The 23,121-nt window shown below is 45.2% G+C and overlaps 1 protein-coding gene across 2 annotated transcripts in view; it reads left to right on the forward strand.

Annotated features, from left to right (window-relative positions):
- CHD9 (chromodomain helicase DNA binding protein 9) overlaps window positions 1–23,121 on the forward strand; it is a 2,123,706-nt gene that overhangs the window by 190,827 nt on the left and 1,909,758 nt on the right. For both annotated transcript variants that reach the window (XM_078670246.1, XM_078670247.1), the window contains exon 4: window positions 17,460–19,081. In XM_078670246.1, coding sequence (XP_078526372.1) covers window positions 17,621–19,081 — 1,461 coding nt within the window. In that variant the 5' untranslated portion in view covers window positions 17,460–17,620. The remainder of the gene's footprint in view (window positions 1–17,459; window positions 19,082–23,121) is intronic.

Below are 23,121 nucleotides of genomic sequence, written 5' to 3' on the forward strand. Positions count from 1 at the left end.
CAGCTAGCAGTGGTTAACAACTAGGCATTTGCTGTGTGGGACGACCTGGCATATAGGCTAGAGAGACTGACTTGGGGTCAGGAGGGATATCAGGGGGTGCGCTATTGATTTGCCACCGCAAACCTACTGGAGAAGTGTGGCTCAGGGGTTAGAGGCAGCAGACCCGGAAGCTGAGATCGGTCCTGGACCAGGGTTCAATTCCCCGCCTCGGCGGGGTCTTGGGCTAAAAATTCCACGGACTCTATAATTCTCGCCCCGGTGCCTCCTCGACTCACGGGTTCACACTCTGCGACTCTGGGCAATAGCTTGCTTAATCTCCACAACGGCCCCTCGCGGCGGGATGCCTGACTTTCACCTTGTGGATACCCTGCTATCTCACAGGGGAATACCAGGAAGGGTTCCCTAAGCAAGCGCCGGGAAACCCACTGCGGGTAGCTGTGCGCTATATAAGCTCAACTACATTTACATTTACATTTACATTCACATATGAAGGCAGTTGCACAAACCTGGGATGGAGCAGAAAACCAACGGAAATGACCCCCCTCCATGCCCAGTGAAATCCCAAGAGGTGGTAAACTAGGGGATTTACAAAGTGGAGCTCCATTAGTGTATCCACACTAGATGATGTATGGAAAGGGGGCTCAATGTTCACGCTTACCGAAATGCAAGCGGAATATGAGCTAGCGCCCACAGAGACCTTTAAATACATTCAGCTTTGACACTCGTTAATGACCCACCCTGATCGAAGACTCTGTGCTTCGAGGGCAACATCGTGAGAGAGAACTGCTGCCTAAAGGGACCATCTTGCTTATATACTAGAAATTAACAATTCCCCAGACATCTTGAATAAACTAAAGACCAAATGGGATACCGAGGATTTTGCCTAATCTAACTGCATATCCTGCATCGGACCTACTATTCTCGTGTGACCATATACATTATGGGCAGATGCCCCACGAATATCTGCTCTCTGGGATGTGGGGAGCAGGGTACTTCCTTTCATATGCTGTGCCCTGTCCCAAGATACGGCCCTACAGGTTAGTGCTTCGAGGACTGGAGAGGGGTACTGGGCACAGAACCTCCTGACATGGCCAAATGCTGCAACCTGAATATTTGGGGGATGACTGTGAGAAGTTGGCCTGATATGCAGTGCTCACTATTCTAGTGAACACTATGTATCAGTCCAAACAACCCTTATTGATGTTTGGTTGTAAGTCAACCTGATAGACCAGCTATCCTAGTAGCATGGACACGTGCAGTCTTTAGGCTAAACTCTAGATGGCGTGTTAAGCCAGCTGTTTTACCATCACATATACCCCTTGAACACCAAGTGAAAGGACACCACACAAGTTGTTATGAAAAATAAAGTATATTTATTTATAACAAGACTACCCTGGCTCTTTATGAGACAGGGAGCTAAGCACACAACAAAACTCTTAAAGAAATAATTAAAGTCGCACAATTTACACAAATGCCCGAGGGGCACGAAAAACCATATACTATACAAGTGGAATGCGAAATACTAGCAGGTACGTAACTATTCTCATAGGCTTTAGAATCGCTAGGACTTGACTACTGAACCTTTAGATTGCAAGCAGGAGGCCTAGGGACGTCGTGTGCAGAGTGGGAACTCTCACGCGTAAGGCGGGAAAAAGTCTATGGAGGCTAGTAAAAGCAAAGTTAGTGTTTTCGGGCGAACCCGACTAGGTAGGTCAAAAACGAAAGTGGATCTAGACACTTAGAGAGTTGGTCTATGCTGGAGCACCGGAGTACTCGGTTTACCTAGCCCAGGGGCTGCGGCTGCATAGGGTTCAAATGTCGTCGGGTTTCTTCGTTGATGAACCAGGAGCCTGAAGAAAGAAGTTGCTGGCAGGCGACCAGTGAAGAAGTTCTTGGGGATCCAAGCCTGGATCGGGAAGAAGACCTGTAAGCAGAGGGGACCAAGTTCTGAATCACTAGCCAGTGATTTAGGTGGGCACCAGAGTGGCACCGGGCGAAGTCACCTCAACCAGGTGAGTAGGCGCTGCTGGGCTCTGCAGTCCCTCGGACCAGGAGGCGTTGTCGGCGACCAGGATGGAGGTGCGAGCTGTCCCACGAAGATATCTGCTGTCGACGTCGCTGGACCCAGGATTGGGGCAACAAGTCTTGGCAAATGCAAGCCCACGCGGTGGACTTAAAATGGCGTCTGGAGTGGACCAGGAGGGTCCAGGGTGCTCCTCTGTTGGAGGGGAGCAAGGGCCAGTCTGGAGCAACCAGACCAGCGGTGTTTGTCGTCGAAATTCGTCGTCAGAGGGCCACTAGCCAACGGGCAAGCGACCTGGACAACGCGGTGAGCAGCAAAGAGCAGAAGGGCCCCACACAGATCTCGTGGATGCAGGGGAGCTGAACTTCGGTGCTGGAGCTGCTCAGGGTTGGGGCTTCTCTTACCCCAAAGCACTCGGTCGAGGGTCACTCGGTAGTCGTGCTGGTCAAGCGTCGTGCAGTCTTGGAAGATGGCCGGTCCCTCGAGGTCTCGTCACACCCACGAATCACAGCTGGGCTGATGATGCAGGTAGAGGTCAGAGGTGCCAGGGAAGCCGGTTCTCGTCGAGCTGGGCAGTCTTGATCCGGTGAGGAGACTTACAGCAGACCGCGATGCTTGGTTGGTGCCTGCTGCTGCAGGGTGACTACTCCTTAGTCACAAGGGAGAAATCTTAGGAAGAAGTCTTGAGTTCCTTTCGTGGAAAGTAGTTTCAGGATTCAAAGATGATCTAATTTGGAAGGGGGCCTGCTCCTACCTTTATCCTGCAAAAGGGCGCTGGCACGCGACTAAGTCCTGCCCTATGGGTGGGACTAGGAGGGGGGTGGTTACACCCCTCTCCTTTGGCAGGCTTTCCCCAGATCAGGGGCTGGAGTGCCCCTGGAACTGGTTCAAGCCGGCCTATGCACAGTGAGCACCGGGGTGCCACTTGCAGTCACCTTCCTCTAAAGCCCTGCCTACCTAGGATACACAAAATCCTGTCTGGGACGGTGCTGGCACCGCCCCTGGCAGGAAACCCTTTGTCCTTGCCTCCTGTGCTGGGAGGACTCCCAGCAGCAGGAGGGCAGACTTGTGTCTCGGTGGCAGCATCCATCTTGTGGAGTTGAGGCTATGTCTGACTTTAACCGGGGTTACAGGTTACATACATGTCGTGTCCCTCTAGAAGGGTGGAATGCTAACCCCGTCACCAGAATTGGCGAGGGGTTAGTATTCCAATTCGTATGACACCTTACTCGACATGTTTTGATAAAGCGATACCAGAGTTGGCATATAACCGCGAGGATTATAATGCACTTAAGAGTATATGGTATGCGTTATCATGGAACAGCTATTAGGACTTGGTTCCGCAAGCTGCAAACGGACTCAGCTCATGCCAGAGCACCATTTCACCTTATTCCACGCACTCTGCCTTCAGGATTGTCAAGGCCTGCCATAGGAGTGACTGATAGGAATATAGGTGTCCATTGTAGGTTTAGATATAGGAATACTATATCTAAAGCAAAGGGTGATTACACCACCTTGCCCCAGCTGTCAAGCAGCCAGTTGTGTCTGATTTAGTTAGTCAACCCAGGGGTGGCATAATACATGCTGCAGCCCCTGGGAGACTTCTGGGTACACCTCAGCCCTGGTTACAGGGACTTGGAGAGGGCCCAGTGCCAATTCAGTACCTGGGTACAATTTGGAGTAGAGAGAACAGCTAGGCTGTGGGTCTGATTAGCAGGCCCACAGCCAGGGAAAGTCGTAAACCAGTGAAGCAAAAAGCAAAAATCTGGGTGATCATAGGATTGCAGACCCGACTCTCCTACAATGACCACCCATCCATATCTAGTAAGCTCTGATTATCCATGGGTCTGGGAGTGGGAAGTTAAACATTGCTCGCAAGTTGGGAGTGAGGAGCGCACTAGAGATATAACCGGGGGAGGGGATTGTAGAAAACTGACTGGGTCTGATGAGCTTGTTTTTTATTCCAAATTATTCAGTGCCTTTGAATTTTTATATATATCTCGTTGAATGGTGTGATTGTGCAAGGGTCTAAATCGGCTGCTGGATCGTAATGTACTGCCCTTTTATGATATTTTAAAAAAAATATTTTTTTAAAAACTTATATTGTGGTCATAACGGTGACCAGATGCATAAGCAAGCTTAATGCCTTTTGTATCTCTGTGCTCTTCACTATGTTTCTTAGACTTATTTAAAAGTGCCAATAGGAGTTCTACCTGAATGATTTAGTTGTACTTCCACATCCCCAGGCAAAATCATCTAAGAAGATGATGCTCATTTTAGATTTGTAATACTAATGTCACTGCTGTCTGAACTGAAATGGAGACTTGCGCTGTCAATCAGCTAATTGTGAGTTTTTGAGGCAACAACAACAGCTGAGCCAGGAGTTCAAGCCACCTTTGCTAGATGAATAATGTATTGCCTTGAGACTATCTGTCCTTGTGCCCCAACCACCGTCCTGTGTTAGTGCACCCTATTCTGTGGCAAAGTTGGCAGATGTTGCGTTCTCTAGACATGTGGCTGCCATATTTGTGTTTGGTGGATATGAGAGCCACTGATGATTATATTGCATTCCTGATTTTTAGGTCGAGCCTAGCGCAGCGCGCATGCGCTGCACTAGGAAAACGACCTCTTGGAATCGCTCTGGACTTCCGGCCTATGGCTTGCGGTTACTAGCAGCACTCGTGGGACGCTGCATTCGCGGCCGCGCTTGTTTTCTTTGTGGAGTATTTAACAGCGCTGAGGCCTCCAAGTTACCTCTCCGAAGCGGCCTGAGCATTAGAGCTGCGCCTGCTGGACGTGGAAGTGCTCGTCCGCATACAGTGTGCGCTGCTCCTGCGTCTTCCAGGAGTAGATGAGGCAGGAGAGCAAAAAAGCCCCCGCTCAGCAAAGCCGAGAAGAGCCCATCCTGCAGCCTTGGTATACTGGCAGTGAGAACAGGACCCAAACTTGAGTCCGGCACAGCTGTACCTGTGCTGGGCAGAGCTGGCTGCAGCTATACTGTGAAAATGCAAGAAACCTCCATCAACTCGGCCGCAAGGGTTGGCGCCATCTTGGAAAATACATTAGAAATTACCAACCATGAGTACTTACAGCAAAAGGGGTAATAGAGATGAGAAGGTAGAAGACGGATTACAAATGTAAGCCTTTGAGCCACAACCCTTCAAAGTCGTGATAAAACCAGTTTCAATATAGTTTAATTAAAAAAAAGTAGGAATAATAACTATCTTTATCTATATTAGTCTTAGTATTGTAATTTCGAACAGAATATTGTAATTTCCTGGACAACTGATCTGGATGCTGTCAGACACAAAACAAGGCTTCTTTATGCACTACAGACGATCAGCAGAGTCAAGGCAGGGCTGTATAGCCTGCGGTCTTTCTACTATGTCTAACATTTCCCCTCGCAGTCCTTTTTCCCTTTCCCTGATTGGGAATTTCGTGGAGGGACCGTTTCAGCCCTGGTCTTCAGCACAGCAGCACAGCAGTTGGAGTCCGAAGCGCAGGTCAGTGCAGGGTCTAACTGGGCCGCCTCAGTTCCTGATCATTCTCTGCTTTGTGGAAACGGTCGTTCAAAGTCATATATTGTCATTTGCACGGGGACTTATCTACCTTTTCTACAGACCAATTTGTGTAACCCAGTGGTCTTGAAACTGTGTAATGCCCCGCCATCTGCAAAAACAAACACCCCCTTCAACATTTTTTCCACAATTATTCTATCAAATTGGCTCTGTTGAAATATGTCGACCTATTTAAACACTACATGTATGTTTTGTTATCGTTTTAAAAATGCAACCAAATACATGATTGCCAAACATATTTTTTTGGTCAGTCAGGTCTTACTAACTTGTAAAAGTATCAACAGTTTGATTATTTGAAGCGAGGGTGGGAGTTTTGAAGGAAGGTTGGAGTCCTTTTCTTTTGACACCTTCTCCCAGTCAGGATATAAATGCCAAATAATGTTGGTGATGGCCCATTACATTTTTTCCACTGAAAACAAAAAACTGTTGTGGGCATAATGCATTTTTTGACTAGGCACCGCCCCGTTTGATAACTTTAGGTCCCCCCTAGGGTGTGGGGGGGGGGGGCTGCCGCCCAGTTTGAAGACCCATTGACGTTAGGTGAGAGTGGCATTTTTGGCCTTCAGTCTTGCAGATTTTGTACTTTAGTTCCTAGGGGCTACTGGAATTATGCTGTAATCCAGGACCATGTTTTGTGACATGGCTGACTAAACTATGTAATAAAGAAAGGAGCAAATGACACCGTTTTTACACAATGTAATGCAAATTATGCAGCATTTCTATGTGCCTGTCTGGCATTAACCAAGACCTTTTGTTTTCATTGAAATTCTCTTTCTCTATCTACTGGCTGAATACGCTGTGAGTGACGGGAGCATATTGGCACCAAAAGTAGGTTTGATCACTGTGTAGAACTACTGTGGCAATGTGTGTTTTTTGTTGTTTTTAGACCAAAAATATTTTTGCTTTTGCCAATGTTTGCTCTAATGATGAGGGCTCGGCAAGTACCACAAAAATATAGTTTTACAAAAACCATGTCAAAAGAAGACTACCATTGACACAACCACAAAGCTGAACATTAATGTCATGCCTATTGGATTTGTCAATGCTCGTTTATTTTCATGCTTCCTATAATTTTGTTGAAACAGATTACTGTTTTTCCATTATGAATATTTTTGGGAAATACTAGCGTTAATCAACACATTTTACTAAATGATGTTCAAAGAAAAGGTACCTAAAATTTCACAGTAGTTAAGCAAAACTTTATTTTTTTATTTTTAAAAATATTTTTATTGGTATTTTACAGTACAGTATATATAATAGACCGTTCGCGGATATTTACGATGGGGCTTTCTTAATTTTGGTTCTAGGTTCTAGGGTGAAATTGCCACTGTGTTTAGGCTATTGAGCACTCTTTTCGATGCCCGGATCCCCCTCTGCCTCGTAAACATTTAACATAAAACATAGGGGTAGTTGCGGTAGTTCTCTTACGCGGGGTTCCTACACATAACATAGAACATTCAAGTGTTGGTGCATGCATTATGGTCGACTGTCCTAGTGCTTCTATATTCTCTCTTAGTTGTGACTTTATTTTGCCCTATCTCCATTCATGGGGGTTCGTAAAGGTTAAGAAACTTGTCTAGGGTAGTCAACATCCCTCTGTTGGGATTCTTCCATGGGGGGTATCTTAGTGCCGTGTTGTCGGCACCTCTGAGGAATATCACCCAGTTCAGCCATTCCTTGAACGTGGCCTTGGTTGTGTCCTTCCAATTGGCGAGCACTGTTTTGGCTGCCGATGTTAGGAGTAAGTCTAGGAGGTTTCTGTCCTGTTGTGTGATTGTGTCTACACTTACGAGTGCGGTGATAATTGTGGCAAATTCTTCTTTTAGTGTACATTCTAGGGCCCTATTTGTGAATGTGAAGACTTCATTCCAGAACTTTCTAACCTTCGAACAGTGGAATATGAGGTGCACCAAGTCTCCCTTTTCCGAGTCACAGTTCCAGCAGCAGTCGGTTTCTCTAAGTCCTAACGTTGCTAAGCACGCTGGGGTCCAGTATGTTTGATGCAGTAGCCAGAATTTTATCTGCGCTAGCACTGGGAAGATCATGTTCTTCGCTGGGGACGCCCAGAGGGTGTGTAGCTCTTGCTCTGAGTTTGGTGTCTAGATGGGCTTCCCAGTATTTTGTGTTCTTGATGTTGAGCTTTGAAGTGCTGCGGCGGAGGAGTTTGTATATATGGGACACCTGGTGGCGACTATGTTTAGGTTCTCCATATATTGAATGATCGTGGGCTTGTGTTTTGTTAGTTTAGCTTTAGATACGGCTGTTTTGATTATAAGGAAGTTGTTGAGTTCTATGTCCCTGAGGTTATGTCGTGATTTTAGGTTGTTAAAGAAGTGGGGTTTCCCTTCTTCTAGCTGTACCAGGAAGGAGAACACTTGTCTTTTCCACTATTCTATATCCAGGGATTTCTCCCTGTATTTGATCTTTGGGTTCGGCCATAGGGATTCCCAGTGTGAGTTTTTGATGCTATGTTCAAGTTTGTCTACCATAAGCAGCGCCTGTCTTGTGTTTTTAAGTATAGAGTTGTTCATCTGTGCCTGCTTGCTAGCTGTGAGGAGAGTCATAGGGCTGGTGTTGTTTAGAATGGCCTTCTCGATGGAGAGCCATGTTGGTGTGTATTTCTGGTCTGGTAGTATCCAGTACATTCCCTGTCTGGCTATGAAGGCCGTCTGAAATGTCCTGAAGTCCACTACGTTTAGCCCTCCTAGCCTCTTTGTTTGCTTTAGTTTGGGGAGACCTATTCTAGGTTTTTTGTCGCGCCAGATTAATTTGTTTATCATTTGGTCTACCTTGCGGTGGAAATAGTCTGTGAGAGGGAGCATACCCGCCAGGTAGTTTACTATTGGAGTTATCATCATCTTTATGGTGTCTATTCTCCCCCACCATATGATGAATTTGGGTGACCAGGATTCCAAGAGGGCTTTAATCTTCTCTAAGGTTAGTTTCTCGTTGTGCTCTAGGGTGGATTTTAAGTTCTTCCCGAAATGGATCCCTAGGTATTTGACAGACCCAGGTTGCCACGCTAGCCCGGAGGCGGAGATTACCTCTATGGTTGTGTGTATGTTGAGTGGCATACACTCCGATTTGTCCCTGTTTAGCTTGTATCCGGAGTGGGTAGAGTATACACCTATGGTGTTCATGAGTGCTGTGATGGCCGTTTCTGGGTCTTCAGTAACTATCAGTATGTCATTCGCGTAGGCCGCGAGTTTGACTGTGGTTTTGTTGATGGATACTCCCTTCATATTACTGTTGGCCATGATGTCTGTGATTAAGGGTTCGAGGGCTAAAAGGAACAGCGCCGGGGATAGGAGACAGCTCTGTGTACCTCGTTATAGGTTGAGCTGTTGTGATGTTGACCCATTTATTGCTATCTGTACCTTGGGGGATGTATATAGTGCCATTACCTTCCTCATATAGCTTTCTCCCAGGTTGTATGTTCGCATGCATTGTTCCAGAAATTGCCAGGACACACTGTCAAAGGCTTTCTCTGCGTCTAGTGTTATTGCTACTGCTGGTCTATCAGATTTGTTCGAGTGTTCGATCACATGACAGAGGAGCCTAGTGTTGTCGTGTGACATGCATGTTTTCAGATAGCCTACTTGTGTCTTTTTAATCGGCTGTGGGAGCAGGTTGTTTAGCCTCGTGGCTAGGATTTTGGCGTATATCTTACAGTCTATCTTGATGAGTGAGATGAGATGGTAGTTTTGGGGGCGCTGCCTTTCTTTGCCTTTCTTTGCCTTCCTTGGGGATGACTATAATGTTTGCTTCTGTCATGGAGTTCGTTTCTTCCCCCTCCTTCTCGCAATGGTTTAAAAACTTTTTTCATAATCGAGATTAGGTTGATTTGGAACGCTTTATAGAAGGATGCCGTGTAGCCATCTGGCCGTGTAGCCATCTGGCCCTGGAGCTTTGTTGTCTTTCAGTGAGTTGACAGCCAGAGTGATCTCCTTAGCTTTTATTTCTTGTCCTAGTGCCTGCGCCTCTTCCGTCGATATCTTGGGCAGGTTCAATCTGTCTAGGTAGGCAATACAGTCCTTCTGGTCCATCTTTGTATAGTTCTTGGTAGAAGTCCCTAAACGTGCGGAGTATGTCTTTGTGTTGGGTGTGTGTGATGTCTTTTGCGGCTGTGATTGATGAGATGGAGTGTTTGTGTTTTAGGTATGATGTTATGGTTTTTCCTACTTTGTTTGCCTCGCAGAGGTTAATTTGTTTGTATTTCATTATCCACAAGCCTGCTTGCTCGCTCAGAATTCTATTGAAATCATACTTTTTACTTGTGAGCTCTATCAGTGAGTTGGAGTTTGCGGTGTCCTTAATGTGTTTTGTCTCTAGTTTGATGTCTATTTCTAATTGGTCTAGGTGGTGTTTGGTTTTCCTGTCTCATCTTGCTTTAATTTCAATTAGCGTCCCCCTAATTGTTGCTTTGAGTGCGTCCCACAGTGTCTTTGGATCTGTGTCTGGTATGTTATCTGCAATATAGTTCTTAATGGCTTGCTCTATCTCTGTTTTGTCCACTTGTTTTGCCATGACTATGTTGTTAAAACTCCATCTGCGGGTAGGGTGCTCATTGTGGCAACCTGATAGTTTTAGGATGATGCATGATGATCGAAGATTGTTCTTGCCGCAATTTCTGTGTGTTCTATTAGGTGTGTGGGAGCCTGAGATAAGGATGTAGTCGATTCTGCTGTAGGAGTTGTGTGGGTAGGAGTAGAAGGTGTAGTCTCTGGTGTCGGGGTGTTGAAGTCTCCAGAGGTCTTTCAGGTTGAATCTCTTGCATATGTTCTTTAGGGTGTTGTGTGAAGCGGGGGGTCTGGCCTGGGCTGCCGACTGTGTGTCTAGGGTTTAATCTAATGCCAGGTTGAAGTCTCCTGCTAGTACTATCATCTGGTTCGGGTCGCTTGTCTCCAGTCTTTTCGCTATTCCCTCCCAGTATGCTGTCATCATTATTTGGTGCGTATGTGTTAGCTACGACTGGTTTAGTCGCCACTTTTCAGGTAAGTTATTAGTAGTCTACCATCCTTGTCGCACTGTTTGTTTTCAATGGATATCTTTGAGTTTCTATTAATAAGGGTGATGACTCCTCTTTTCTTGCTCACAGCTTGTGAGCAGGCTACCTGTCCTATCCACTTTGCCCTGAGCTTATTAGCTTCCTCCCTGGATAGTTTGGTTTATTGTACTAGTATAACATCCCCTTTAGTCTTTGCTAGGTAGTCCATTACCCTTTTCCTCTTAATCGGGTGATTTAGGCCCTTCACGTTGAACGAAACTATCTTCAGGTCTGCCTGCAGGGCAGTGTTGCTGCGGTGTGTTGATGCTGTGTTATTAAGTGTCATTGTGTACCTTGTGTGTTCCTCATTCTTTGTTTAGGGGACTGCTTATGGTTGGTGGCTATAGCGCTTGGTGTACCGCAGCCTGTTGGAGTCAAGATCGCTCGTTTTAGTAGCACTATCAAGTGAACTGGTTTACCAGATATTGGACTGTGGACATGTACGTGGACACAACAATACAAATGGACAAGACAGACTAGACAGACGAGACACCACCTTCTCCCCCTCCCGTCTCTAAAATATCATGCTGAAGACGTGCGACGGCAAGATCCCTCCCGCCCTCTCCCTGGGATATCTGGTTTGGAACTGGTGAAACATTATTGTTATAGGCTATGGTCCCGAAATTATGAGTAGCATTTAAGTGTCAGTCAGCCCCTATAGTTGTACGTAGAAAGGATATTGCTGAGGTAGATCGCCGCTCTTGGATGTTTCGGCTGTGCTGACTGGGGCCTTCATATGGGTTCTAGTGTCTGGTCACAATATCTTAGTCTCAGTGTTATAGTTGAGATGGTGTGTAATGAACACTGGTGTGTGCCTGAGGTAGACTTTGTTTGTTTGAGGTGTATAATTGTTCCTTAGTATAGGTTCCTTCTGAGCTTAGGCGTTTCGTCGTGTCTCTTCTGATTATTCCGCCGTTAATTCCGGTGAAGCGCTTCTCTTGCTTGATGTCGTTGCTGCGGTCTCCATTTCCTGTTGGCGGGTCCTTACAGGTGTTGTGACCGTTCCATTGGATCTTCAAATGTGTGCGATTTCCCCTTGCTGCTTTTCTTGAATTTAGTGGGGCCAACGAAGGAGAACAGGATGTTCTCTTTCCTAAGTTTGTCTCTTTGGGCTGAGAAGCCCTTTCTTATGTCCCCAGTTGCCTTCGAGTAATCTTGTGTTAGGATTATTTTGTGGCCTTTCCGTTGTAGATTTGAGTTTTTCCTCGCTACCCCAAAGATGGCATCCGTGTGGTGTGACCGTAGTGGTTTGCAGATTATTGGTCTTGGGCCCGACCTGTTTGTTAGTTTGAAGGCTGGCACTCTGTATGCTCTGTCTAGCTCGAAGGGGTTCTCGAATTGGAGTTTCGTGAGCTTGGGTATAAGATCCTGTATGAGAGTCACGCACGAGCCTGCCTTTTCTTCCTCCCCCTCTGGTACTCCTAGTATCCTTATATTTCCTTTTCTGCTGCAGTCCTCAAACTCCGCTGCTTGTTTTTGAAGGACTGTGGTCGCCTTAGCTAGGATGCCAATCGCTTTGTTTGTGTGGAGGCCCTTGTCTTCTATATCGCTCACTTGCTGTTCCACCGCAGATAGCCTGTGTTTGCAGTATGGATGTCTGCGCTCACTGCAGCCAGTTCAAGTTGGATTGTGTCTGTTGTTAGTTTGGTTGTCTTGGCAAGGTCGTGGACTTCTGCCAGTTTTTTAAGTATACTGTCCAGTGTGCTGTTTATATCTGGTTTCTGTTTTATGGAGGGGACTGCATGACCTTCTGGTTTGGTTTTTTTTGGTGGTTGATTGCCAGCCATGGTGGGTAGCCCTCTTCTTCCCTGGCGAAGCACAAATCTCCTGCTTTTGCCCTGTTGGTCCGGATGGCTTGCAGACTCTGCGGTGCAGAGTGTGGCTCGACGTTCTCCGTTCGATTTTGGCTTCAAGCTCCCCTTCTCGGTTCTTTGCGTTATTTTTGGCTTTTCAGTAGGGGTAGTTTTTGTGTGTGACCGGGTAATGCGAGCCGTGTTCTCTGCCGTGACTGGAATGTCTTGAGTATTTAGTTTGGCTCGCCCCTTGGTGTGTGATCTTCTTGTTATGTGCTGTTTGTTGAAGCTACTTGTCGAAGCTGCCCACGCTCTGCTGGCTTTTTTTTTCGCGGTTGTGGTAGTACGGGATTCCAACTTTTGCCCTCTGGGCTGCTTTGCAGATTATAACTGATCTTTCTCTTGCAGTGATTCTTGGCACCTTGGTTTCCGCCTACTTCGGATGGATCAGTGACTCTTTTGCATCGCTCGTGTGACGGATTCCTCTTTGTTGCCCCCTCTTTAGTTGCTATCTGTGCTGTACTTCATGCTTCCCACTCTGGGGGCTGCGCACGTTTTCCCCGCACTAATGTCCTCCACACCGCTTGCGTTTGCCCTCTGTTAGCACTGTAGCACTTGTTGTTTTCTGGCAGTAGGGGGTGCGCTTACAGTTTCGTGCTGATATGACCGGGCTAAAATGGCAGCCTGTATCGGTTGTATCGGCTGTTGTAACGGCAGTATCGGTTTCGCTTTTGCATTTTCTTTTTGGGGGGGGGGGTAACTTCTCTGTCACTCCTTGCGAGGCGCTGTACCTGGCTTGCACTGACCTTTTCTTTGGATAGCGGTTCCTTTGTTGCTGTTATGTGGCTAGGGGTTGCGTGCGGTCGTCCAGATTTTTATTTTTTCCTCCTCCCTTGCTTAGCGGCATCCGCGGCGTGATCGGTGTGTGCTTGCAATCTTTGTGGGTTTTTTCACCAGCTCTCCCAAGATGGCAGTCCCCCCCTTTCGGTTTTTTGTTTTTGAGTTCAGATTAAAGATCGCTCTCGTGCGTTGGTGTGCAGGGCAGGGTAGGTGCAGTCCCGGTTGCGGTCTCGATCTTGCTTTACCAGTGAGCTATAAGAAGATGGCGGCTTCCACTAGCTGAATCAGTTTCGCTTTTGCTATCACACGCTGTGGTTTGGCTGTTCTGTTAGCTCTTTACCGGGCTCTGCTGCGTGGGTGCAGCGTCTTTGGCGGGGTTGCACTGACCATTCTTGGGTTGCGGGATATGATCCCGTCTTTTGTCCTCCTCGATCTTCCACCTCTGCAGATTACCTACCCCTGGTCCCGGGAGCCATCTTGGATGTCCGCAAGTTCTTCGTACCATCCTCTCCGATTTCCTTGTTTTCCGTCCTCCTGTCCTCCTGTCCCCCCGTGTCTGTCTCTTTCCGCCCAGCAGGTGCACTGGCTCTTCCGATATCTTCTGGTGTAGTTTTTTCTAAGTTTCGTGAGGTGCTTGCATGTATGGATCTTGCTTTATCCCCGGGTGTAGCAGAGCTCTGGGCACAGGCAACTTCCCTCATTGTCGTCCAAGCCATGCCCTCCAAAAACGTTGTTTTTCTAGTTGCATTTTTTAATGAACATTTTATTTTGAAAGCAAAGAATCATTAATTTCGCTTTCAAGCTTTTGCAGATATCTGCATCTAATCAGAGAGCATCCTAGAAGCATAAGCCTCATATTAAACGTTGTGTACAATTTTATACTGGAACCACGGTCTGTAGTTGTCTGAACTTACATTTTCCTAGAGCGCTCACCCTAATAACAAGCATTGGCATAGCCAATAGGTCTCGCCTTTGGGACCTTATAAGTGTTTAGTTATCCAGCACAATATCCTTGGTGCAACAACATCAACTGTTGCATGGTTAAACACTTATAAGGTCCCAAAGGCGAGACCTATTGGCTATGCCGATGCTTGTTCTTTAATGCATTGAGGAAACTTAGTAGCCGGTTTGAATTTGAAGGAAATTGGCATTAGTAGAAAATGGAAGCATAACTAAACTGATTGGCAATAAAATACTTTTAAATGATCAATTGGAAGACACATTTGTGTGTTGATATGTTGCGCTCTGGATCAGGGAAATAGAAACTGATGTTTTTGGATACATGGTCTAGTTAACCCACAAGCTTTCTGTTAACACTTATTTGGAAGCTTCCTCCTCGATGATAAGTTTGGACAGGAAGTGCTGCAAAATCTATTTGCTCGAGACGTCTTGTTCTGCCTTTTACTTATTCGTAGCTTGGTGATTTACACACGTTGAAAATTGGCAAGAGCGAGTATTTGAGAATAAAATTAAGCCACTTTTATAATCACACATTGTCATTCCTGTATAAATAGTTTTTTGAATTGGGTAGTGCTTACTGAAAACTAATTTAATCTTATTGGATATAATTCTGCCTCACCCGAATTTTAGGGAGACCAGACATTCTAAATTTGCAGAAACTGTACTGATTTTTCATTCTTTCTCCCGGCAAATTTCAGTAAATGTAGAACTTGCACTTGTTTTCCAGGAGGGGCAACAGAGCATAGAGTGAGGCATGTTGTGTGTGCTTCTACTGAATAACCTGTAGCAGAAAGCAGTTAAGTTACCGCAGTTCATACATTGTGTACAAGTTGCAGTTCTCATCTTGGGTCCTCATGCTGGTATTTTTTTTCTTTTGTGCCGTCAGTCATTCTGTGCCCTCGGTCCATGCAAACTTGTTAGTCAACGTTCTGTGTTTGTGGAATGTCCCATATGTTGGTCTCTGTTTCTGGTCATCCTACCTAACCTACCTCTAAAAAGTTGTGAAGCAGCCAGTGACATATCTGTTAAGTGTTCCCATATCAAGTGCAATACCATCCCTGCAGCCAGTAAAAAAACAAAATAATGTTCTCAAAGCTGTAAGATATAGGGGTTTGGAAGCGGTGCACATGACCCAGAAGTCAAAGCTAAAGCATGTTACAGTGATTTATTACTTCCATGATCATCAAAGATGTAACTAAAATATAAAACAATTGCCAGTGTGCCCACTCGTAGGACAGTAGTCATCAATCATAATAAACTTGCATGTAACAGATTTTTTTTCATTCACTATCAGTGGAGAGTAGTGAACACATTTATCCGAACACACTTTGCATTGTGTTAACAGTAATCCTTAAAAAGTATGTTGATTTCAGTGTTTTGGTGGCTTTGTATACTCTTTATCTACCACAGGAAATACACTTTCAGGAAAAAGTCAATGCTTTTCTAGATTATTATTCAACGACTATAAAACTGTGTGTACATATTAGATTCTTCGTCAGTTCAAAGTTGGCATATTGAAACTTTCAAATGGCAGACATACTCTCGTAGAATTGTACGTTCAGAACACTACGTTTTCAATCCGCACCCCATAAATGTTGCACCAAACTAAGACCAATGAAACAACTGGGGGGGACTAGGGGCCAATTGATAGGTCCAGCATACAGGCCCACGGAAATCAAAACAGGAAGAGTTATACTGTTCCTAATGTGTCCTACAGGTCAATGTGTGTAAAGAGAGCATAGGAGTGCTAATGAAGGTCGGAGAAAATCTTTTCTCCGTTCAGAAATAGACCCTCACACTCCCAGCCAGCTAGGTGTCTTGCTTAATCACTGGATCTGCTCCTCATCGGGTCAGCGCTGCAATACCCGATCGGCGCCTGTGATGGGGCCTTCTTGGCGGAGATCTTTTTTCTTAGCCATTGGGTGCGGTACGTGTAAGGGCCCTTTTGAGTGTAGATGTGTATATGTGGAATGTGTGAAATATAAAACAGGAGTTAGTGATCCACTCAAAATTATTGTAATGACTGTGGTCACTATCCTGATTAAAACCAAAAGAGGCTGCAGGGTTGTGCGCTAAAGCTCAGGCCAACCTGTTTCTTGCCTAGTGTCAGATTGACGGCAATTCTTCAGGACCTGTTATTGATCATTCTACACTTTTTGGTCGGTGGTCTGTTAGTTCAACACTATTAGTGACCACCCATACAGCACCCTCAAAAGTGGTTGGTACCTTTCGATCAACAACAATGCCTGTAGGAGAAAAGAATCATAAAGGTTAGTTCATCGCTCTTCTATGGTCTGCAGTGCAGCCTAAATGCAAAAGTTAGTAATATGACCATGCAATTGTGGCACTGCAAAATAAACGTGACCAATGTGCATGCTTCACATCAGGGTGTATGTGATCATGCATTCGCCAAATTTAGTAAAAGTTCAAAACAGAAGTAGCAGGCAAATTTAAAAGGCACACTAGCTCACTCACCCAGAATGGGTCCGCTCTATGTACCAACGTGTCGCGGCAGGTGTAGACACTGCAAGGTTCAGTATCCTGTTTGTAGTAATTAAAAAGGGGGGCGAAGAAATGGAACATAAGTATGCATGTTAGTGCTACACTCATAGCAGTATTCCAATGCAGGTTAATAAAGAAAGAGTGGTAACAGTTTCCAACATGGGACCCTCGCGGTGTATGTCAACATGTAGTAACACTGATGGTTATTACTCAGATTACATTGTATATCCTTCACGTTGACAGTCTGTAGATAGGTGGTGTCATGCAGCGCGCTCCCAGCAACCACTCAAAAACCACAAGTGATCTAGAGTGGAACACTGTTGCGCACCACCGGCACCCCCCCCGGTATCGCTACCATCCAAGGTTAGAAAATGACACACTAGAAGTTAGCGCGGTAAAGAGTGAGCCCGTCAGCCGGGGAACTAAGATCCCCAGTACATCCATTGCAAACGTTGTAGCTCTATTTTACAATTAATCAATGAATTCGTTTTTTCAGACTGAAATTCTGTGGTTGCTTTTTGATTCAGGAAAGTGGGGTGCATCGAACATCACATCTGATATAAAATCACATTTACCAACTATCCTTTTACAAGGCATCATATATAACATAATGTCTCATTTATTGCTTAGATCGCTACTTGAATTAAATGTTATAGTAAGCATTTACCTAAGTTACAGCTGTTAAATTAATTATAATTCTTTTGTTTACTCCTTAGGCTGTTTTAATTTCAAAAGATGTTTCTAAAACAAATTACGTACCAGTGACCTACCTGTGGTATTCAGTCATGACCTTTTAAAGACATCAGTTTTTTAATCTACCGAAATTCACTTTTAAGCCCATTTTGGAAAACAGTTGCATTGGTGTGAAATAATCAGTATGACTGATCCCATGATGGACTTTTTTGACGATGCTCAACTTTTCGGTGAAACCTTGGAAGGTTTGTCTGATGATGCGTTTGTTCAGCCAGTATCTGTTTCACTTGTTGATGAATTGAACCTGGGTGCTGAATTTGAACCCTTGCATGTTGACTCACTCAACCATGTCCAAGACCCTCAAACACATCGAAAGATAAATGACTTTGAACCATTAACTACGCTTGAGTCACTCAAAATTCACCAACCATTCAATAGCTCTGTTGAAAATGTATTGTCTCCGTGCTCACAGTTCAGCTGTTCACCAATACATTCACAAAGTCAGGCCAATGGCCTGTTTCCAGATGTGGCCGTTGGCAGCCCGATGTGGGGGCACCAAACGGCTGCTCCGATCGCCAATCAAAATGGGTCTCCATTCAATCATCAGGTGCATGCTCAGTCTATGCAGCAAAACAAAGGGTTTGTAGCACACCATGACTTTTCCTTATTTCAGTCCAATGATCCGTCACAACCATGTGCCTCACTGCAGTCTCAACAAAACCGAAACGTCAGTAATCAAGGGCCAGAAACTGTAAATCAGCAAACAAAGTTTATGGAGGTCAGTGATTCATCCCCGCACAGGATTCACGTTAATCAGCAGCCTCCTGTTGGAAACCAGTCAAGTCCACAGCACTCTCACACTGTGCAACAGTTCACTCAAACTTCAGGGATTCCAATGCACTTTATTGGGAATCATCTTGGTGGTCCGCAAGATGTGAGATATGATGGGCTATCTCCTACTATGACTCCTTGTTCTGTTGGTGCTACACAACCATTTTCTTCTCCTTATTCCTTCTCCAATAATCATATTTCTTCCAACAATCTCCTGCAGCCCACTACTGCTTTAGATACCAGTCAGCCAGCACATCCTCTATCAGACTTTACTGGAAGTGAAGCTTTTGCACCAGGGACCAAGCAAGAGACTACAAAGCACATCATGAATGCTAACGCACAATTAAACACAAACACTTTCCATTTGTTTCCTCCAGTCCATTCTCAGGATAACTTCAGCAGTTCAAAATTGTCTCCTGTAAACATAAATTATACTGCACCTGTTGCAGCCGCAACTCAGATCGGCCATTTTAATGAACACATAGAGAGCAATGGATTTTCTTCTTTAGAGGAAAACTTGCTTCATCATGTTGAATCTCAAGCAGAGCCATTCACCGGACTTGATCCAGAGGACCTTCTTCAGGATGATCTACTGCCCCAGTTCGAAGACACTGCATATGGTCCAGACAGTTCAGATTCAGGTCATACTGTGTTGGAACAGCAAGTTGTGGAGCCTAACGGTAGTCCTCAACACCTGAAACTCTCATCCGAAGTTTCTCGGCCACAGAATCAAAGTCCGTTTCACCTCTGGCATTCACCATCCCCTAACCATCCTCCACTACAAGACCGAAATCGGTTCATCTCGCAAGGAAAGGTAGGTCATTCTTTGTAAACTTTATACGTTTAAAGACATGCTTAGTTAGTTTTAGTGTTGCCAAACAAATTATTAGTATATAAAATAATCTGTGTAATTCTAAAGTATACATTATTTCCTTTTGATTGATACATGCCACAGGTGTACACGGAACTGTTGCATCATTTGTATATAATGCATATAGAGTTTGCCACTCGTACACTTGAGCTACACACCACCTACAGATACACCCAACAATATTAACTGTATCGTGGCAAACATAGTGTATTTGAAACTTAATCTAGTTCTCTTTCCTGCCATTGAAACAGTCACATTTGTAAAATCCTTCGGCCGTGTGACTAAAATGTAAGCGCCGAACACTTTGCAGTGAGTGACTGAAATTTAGTGGCTATCTGGTGTTGCAAGACTGAAGAATAAACAATGAATTTGTCACTATAAAAACCCCATTGCTTTCTCGCGGAGGCACAATTGGTGCATTGCAGCTCATGTTGCTCAGTTTCCAAAATACAGCATACCGAGCAGTGAAATTGAATGAGATCTGGGCAGCTGATGGACAAGAAAGGCATATAGAGAAAAGAGGCATGTAAGGACGAAGGGCAGAGAGATGGTTTAGAGGTATGTAGAGAGTAAGCAATAAAAGGACTGAGGCGAAGATGGCACATGGGTGGAATGGCATATTTCTATCTCTCCCTATTACTAAAGTAGATCTGGCAGTGCTGTACATCTTAATTTATTTTTACCAAAATATATTTTGGAATACACAATAGTAGAGAATTCGATTATGTTCTGTATAGGTCCGAAGTTTTTTTTTAACTCTTTAATGTTGTGGCGAATACCATATTAAGCGATGAAAAGAAATAAGAGTGTGAGATTCAGAGCAGAAAGACACCAAGGAGTAGGTGTGGAGAGAATGAGAGGTCACTGAAAAAAAGAGAATGCATGATGTAAAGGTGACCAAACCGATAAGGAACAGGCAACAGGAATTGCGTGTCTTTAATAGGTTAGATGTGAGGTGAGAGTAGAGAAATAGGGTAAATGGAGATAATAAAGATGACTAGGCATTGCGCAACAGAAATGAGGTGAGAATGATGGTGAGGAGAAATATAAGAGCAGCCACTCTATCAATTGCTCTCATTCCAAATCAAAGTTTGACCTCTAGTGAGAGATCGATTTTTCCCGGTTGATTTTAATTTTTTCTGAAGTCATTTAGCTGGTACAACACAACAGATTTGTGCATCTGAAAGGCCAATAGGGACAGTCTACAATTAAGGTTGTTGACATTTCTCGAATAGGCTTAAAAGGTCACCTTTTCTGACGCCCACCCCTCCTCTTGGAACTAATAGAAATAAAACTCTTCGTCCATGATGACAGTAGAAATAATGTGATAAGCTTGTGTTGTTAATCTAGTTTGGCATATGAACACTCATGTGGAGACTTACTTGTGTTTTTTTTCTGTGGTTTAGCCTAAAACAGAAAGATAAACTGTGTGAAGAAATCCTTAGAGGTTTGTATTCCGCATCTGAAAGGCTACCTTCTTGAAGTACATTGTATATTGCCAATAAAAAACATAAAAGGGACCATGGTGCTCTTGATTATTGTGTATACTCGTGTGTGCTGTTTGCCAGACAGAAGATTATTTTACTGTGCTTGGTCTTTGGGACATGCATGTAGCAGTTCAGCAGACATGACACAAGTTGTGGGGTTTTTAACGGCTTGTATAGTATATTGGAGTTTTACAAAGCCCCATATGTCGATCAATGGGTGTGGGAGAGTGATTAGCTGTCTAAGTAAACAATTTCTATATTATTGTAAAGTCAGTAACAGATCAGGGGTTGATAGAGTCCAACCAGATGCAAGATTTGAAACCTCTATCTGGTTTTCCTCTCTTACTTTCCCCCGTTGTCAAACGGCTTCAGCGCAACACCAGTCTGAAGAGTTCAGTCTTAAGGGATTTTCTGAACTGGGTGTGCTGTATGACAGTGATGTAAAGTGTTTGTGTCTATTGCTACCTTTGTGGCTGAGGTGCAGTTCCTGGCTGAGGAGTATTTGGTGATGAGTGGGAGGCAGATTTTGCACATAGCAGAATCCTTTGCATTATTAGCATTTTCAGATGGCGCACATTGTTTTGGAATTTACCCTTCATTCCGTCAGGAATCTGAGTGTTTTAAGGGTTGATTTCTAGTCCCCATGTTTTTAATTATTTAGGTGCAATTCTGACTGCATGATGATGTAGTCTTAGTAGTTTTTAAGGGGTTTGCAGTGTGAGACGGTCACCCAGCCTCTTCATACCTAGAAACATGTTTTGTTGCTTCCAATAATTAGTTTGTAGGAGCGGCATGATGTTTGTAAGCATTGATAGATTTTTGTCTAATATATTAGTACAATTTCTAACTTTTCCCCAAGCCTAAAGACCTTTCAGAATAGAAGTATATTTGGTATGCTCATCTCTGGAACATGATCTCTATTTTCATACGATTCGGGCAGAGGAAGTTTTTGTTCCTATAGTGTGGTGTGTAGTTTGACAACTCTCATGTTTGTCTGGCTAACTGATTGGTTAGATTTAGCGTTAGTCCATACCTTTTGAGTTTACTAAAATGAATACTCCAACGGTCTGCTATTGTCATTCACAATTTTCTTCCGCTCACTTAGTCTATTAGCTAACTACACTATTAGTGACAACATTGTTATTTCACAAAAACCCCATCACACACACACAGGTTCCCTCCACTATTGCAATGAGTGGCTTTTGAGACCAAAACACATTTTCGCTCTTAGCCAAATAATTTTTTTTTTAATAAAAAAAAATATTGGCGAGGCCTGGCAACACTCTCAACAATAGGCAAAAGAAAGATATTGAGAAAGCCAAAGGGCTGGCAGCCAATGCTTGTTTTTAGGTTTCGACCTGGCCGTAGCCCTGCGAAGCAGGGCTACGCCCAGGCGAAAGCTATTGTTTACATTATGGGGACTTGAATCCGCCCCTTCTTCCATTGGCTAGCTCCATAAATGGAGGCTAGCCATTGGAAGACAGCGTTGTCAATCAGTCTTTCCCAGTGAGAATGCGATTCGGGGGCCTTTCTGGGTCTTTTTTTAAGCCCCGCCCTCTCCTCTTCCCATTGGCTGGAATGTTACCTTCCAGCCAATGGGAAGGGGAGAGCACGAAAAACACGCCCCCGAATCCCTACACGCACTCCCATCCCACCCCCGTCCATTCATTCCCATGTCCTCGCCCTCCCTCTCTCCCTTGGCCTTGTTTTTTTAGCCGTCTCTCTCCCGCCCGCCCACTGTCCCCGTGTTCGATGCCTTCGGGTAAAGTCCGCTATATAAATATGCATAAATAAAAGAAATAAATAAAATCCCCCTCCCTCCCGTTGTCCTGCCTTCTCCCCGCCCGCCCACTGTCCGTGCCTCCTCCCTCCCGCCCGCCCACTGTCCGTGTTAGATGCCTTCGGGTAAAGTCCACGCTATATAAATATGCATAAATAAAATAAAGAAATAAAATACCCCTCCCTCCCGTTGTCCTGCCTTCTCCCTCCCGCCCACTGTCTGTGATGCTGTGAGGAGAGGGGAAGGTGTGTGGGAGGGGCAGGCGCGAGACGGCGCGTGCCGTGCCTGGAAAGAGGAGCGTGGTGCGCGAGACCGGGGGACATGCACTTCTCCATCCCAGAGACCGAGACCCGCAGCGGGGAGGGCGGGTCCTCCTACGTGGTGAGTGATTGGGTCCCTGAGGGCGCCCCGCGCCTCTCACCCCTCTGCTTTACTCTGCCCTTCTCACCCCACCTACCTCTGGCTGTCCGCTGTCTGTCTCGCTGTCTGTCTGCGGGTGTTGTCACCCTCTCCTCCTGTGTCCAGCTGGCGGTGCTCCTTTTGATTATCCTGCATCTCTCGTGCCTATCACCCCTCTTCTTACCCCGCCCCCCATCATGCCGGTACATGAGCATCCTCCTGTCTGTACCCCCACCCCCCTCTGCAGGGCCAGTCTCCCCTTCTGCCTACAATAGACTAGAGTCGACTCTGCACTGGTTTGCTGCACATTATCCACG

The sequence above is a fragment of the Lissotriton helveticus genome, chromosome 12, assembly GCF_964261635.1.
Source record: "Lissotriton helveticus chromosome 12, aLisHel1.1, whole genome shotgun sequence".
In the NCBI taxonomy this organism is placed as follows: domain Eukaryota; kingdom Metazoa; phylum Chordata; class Amphibia; order Caudata; family Salamandridae; genus Lissotriton; species Lissotriton helveticus.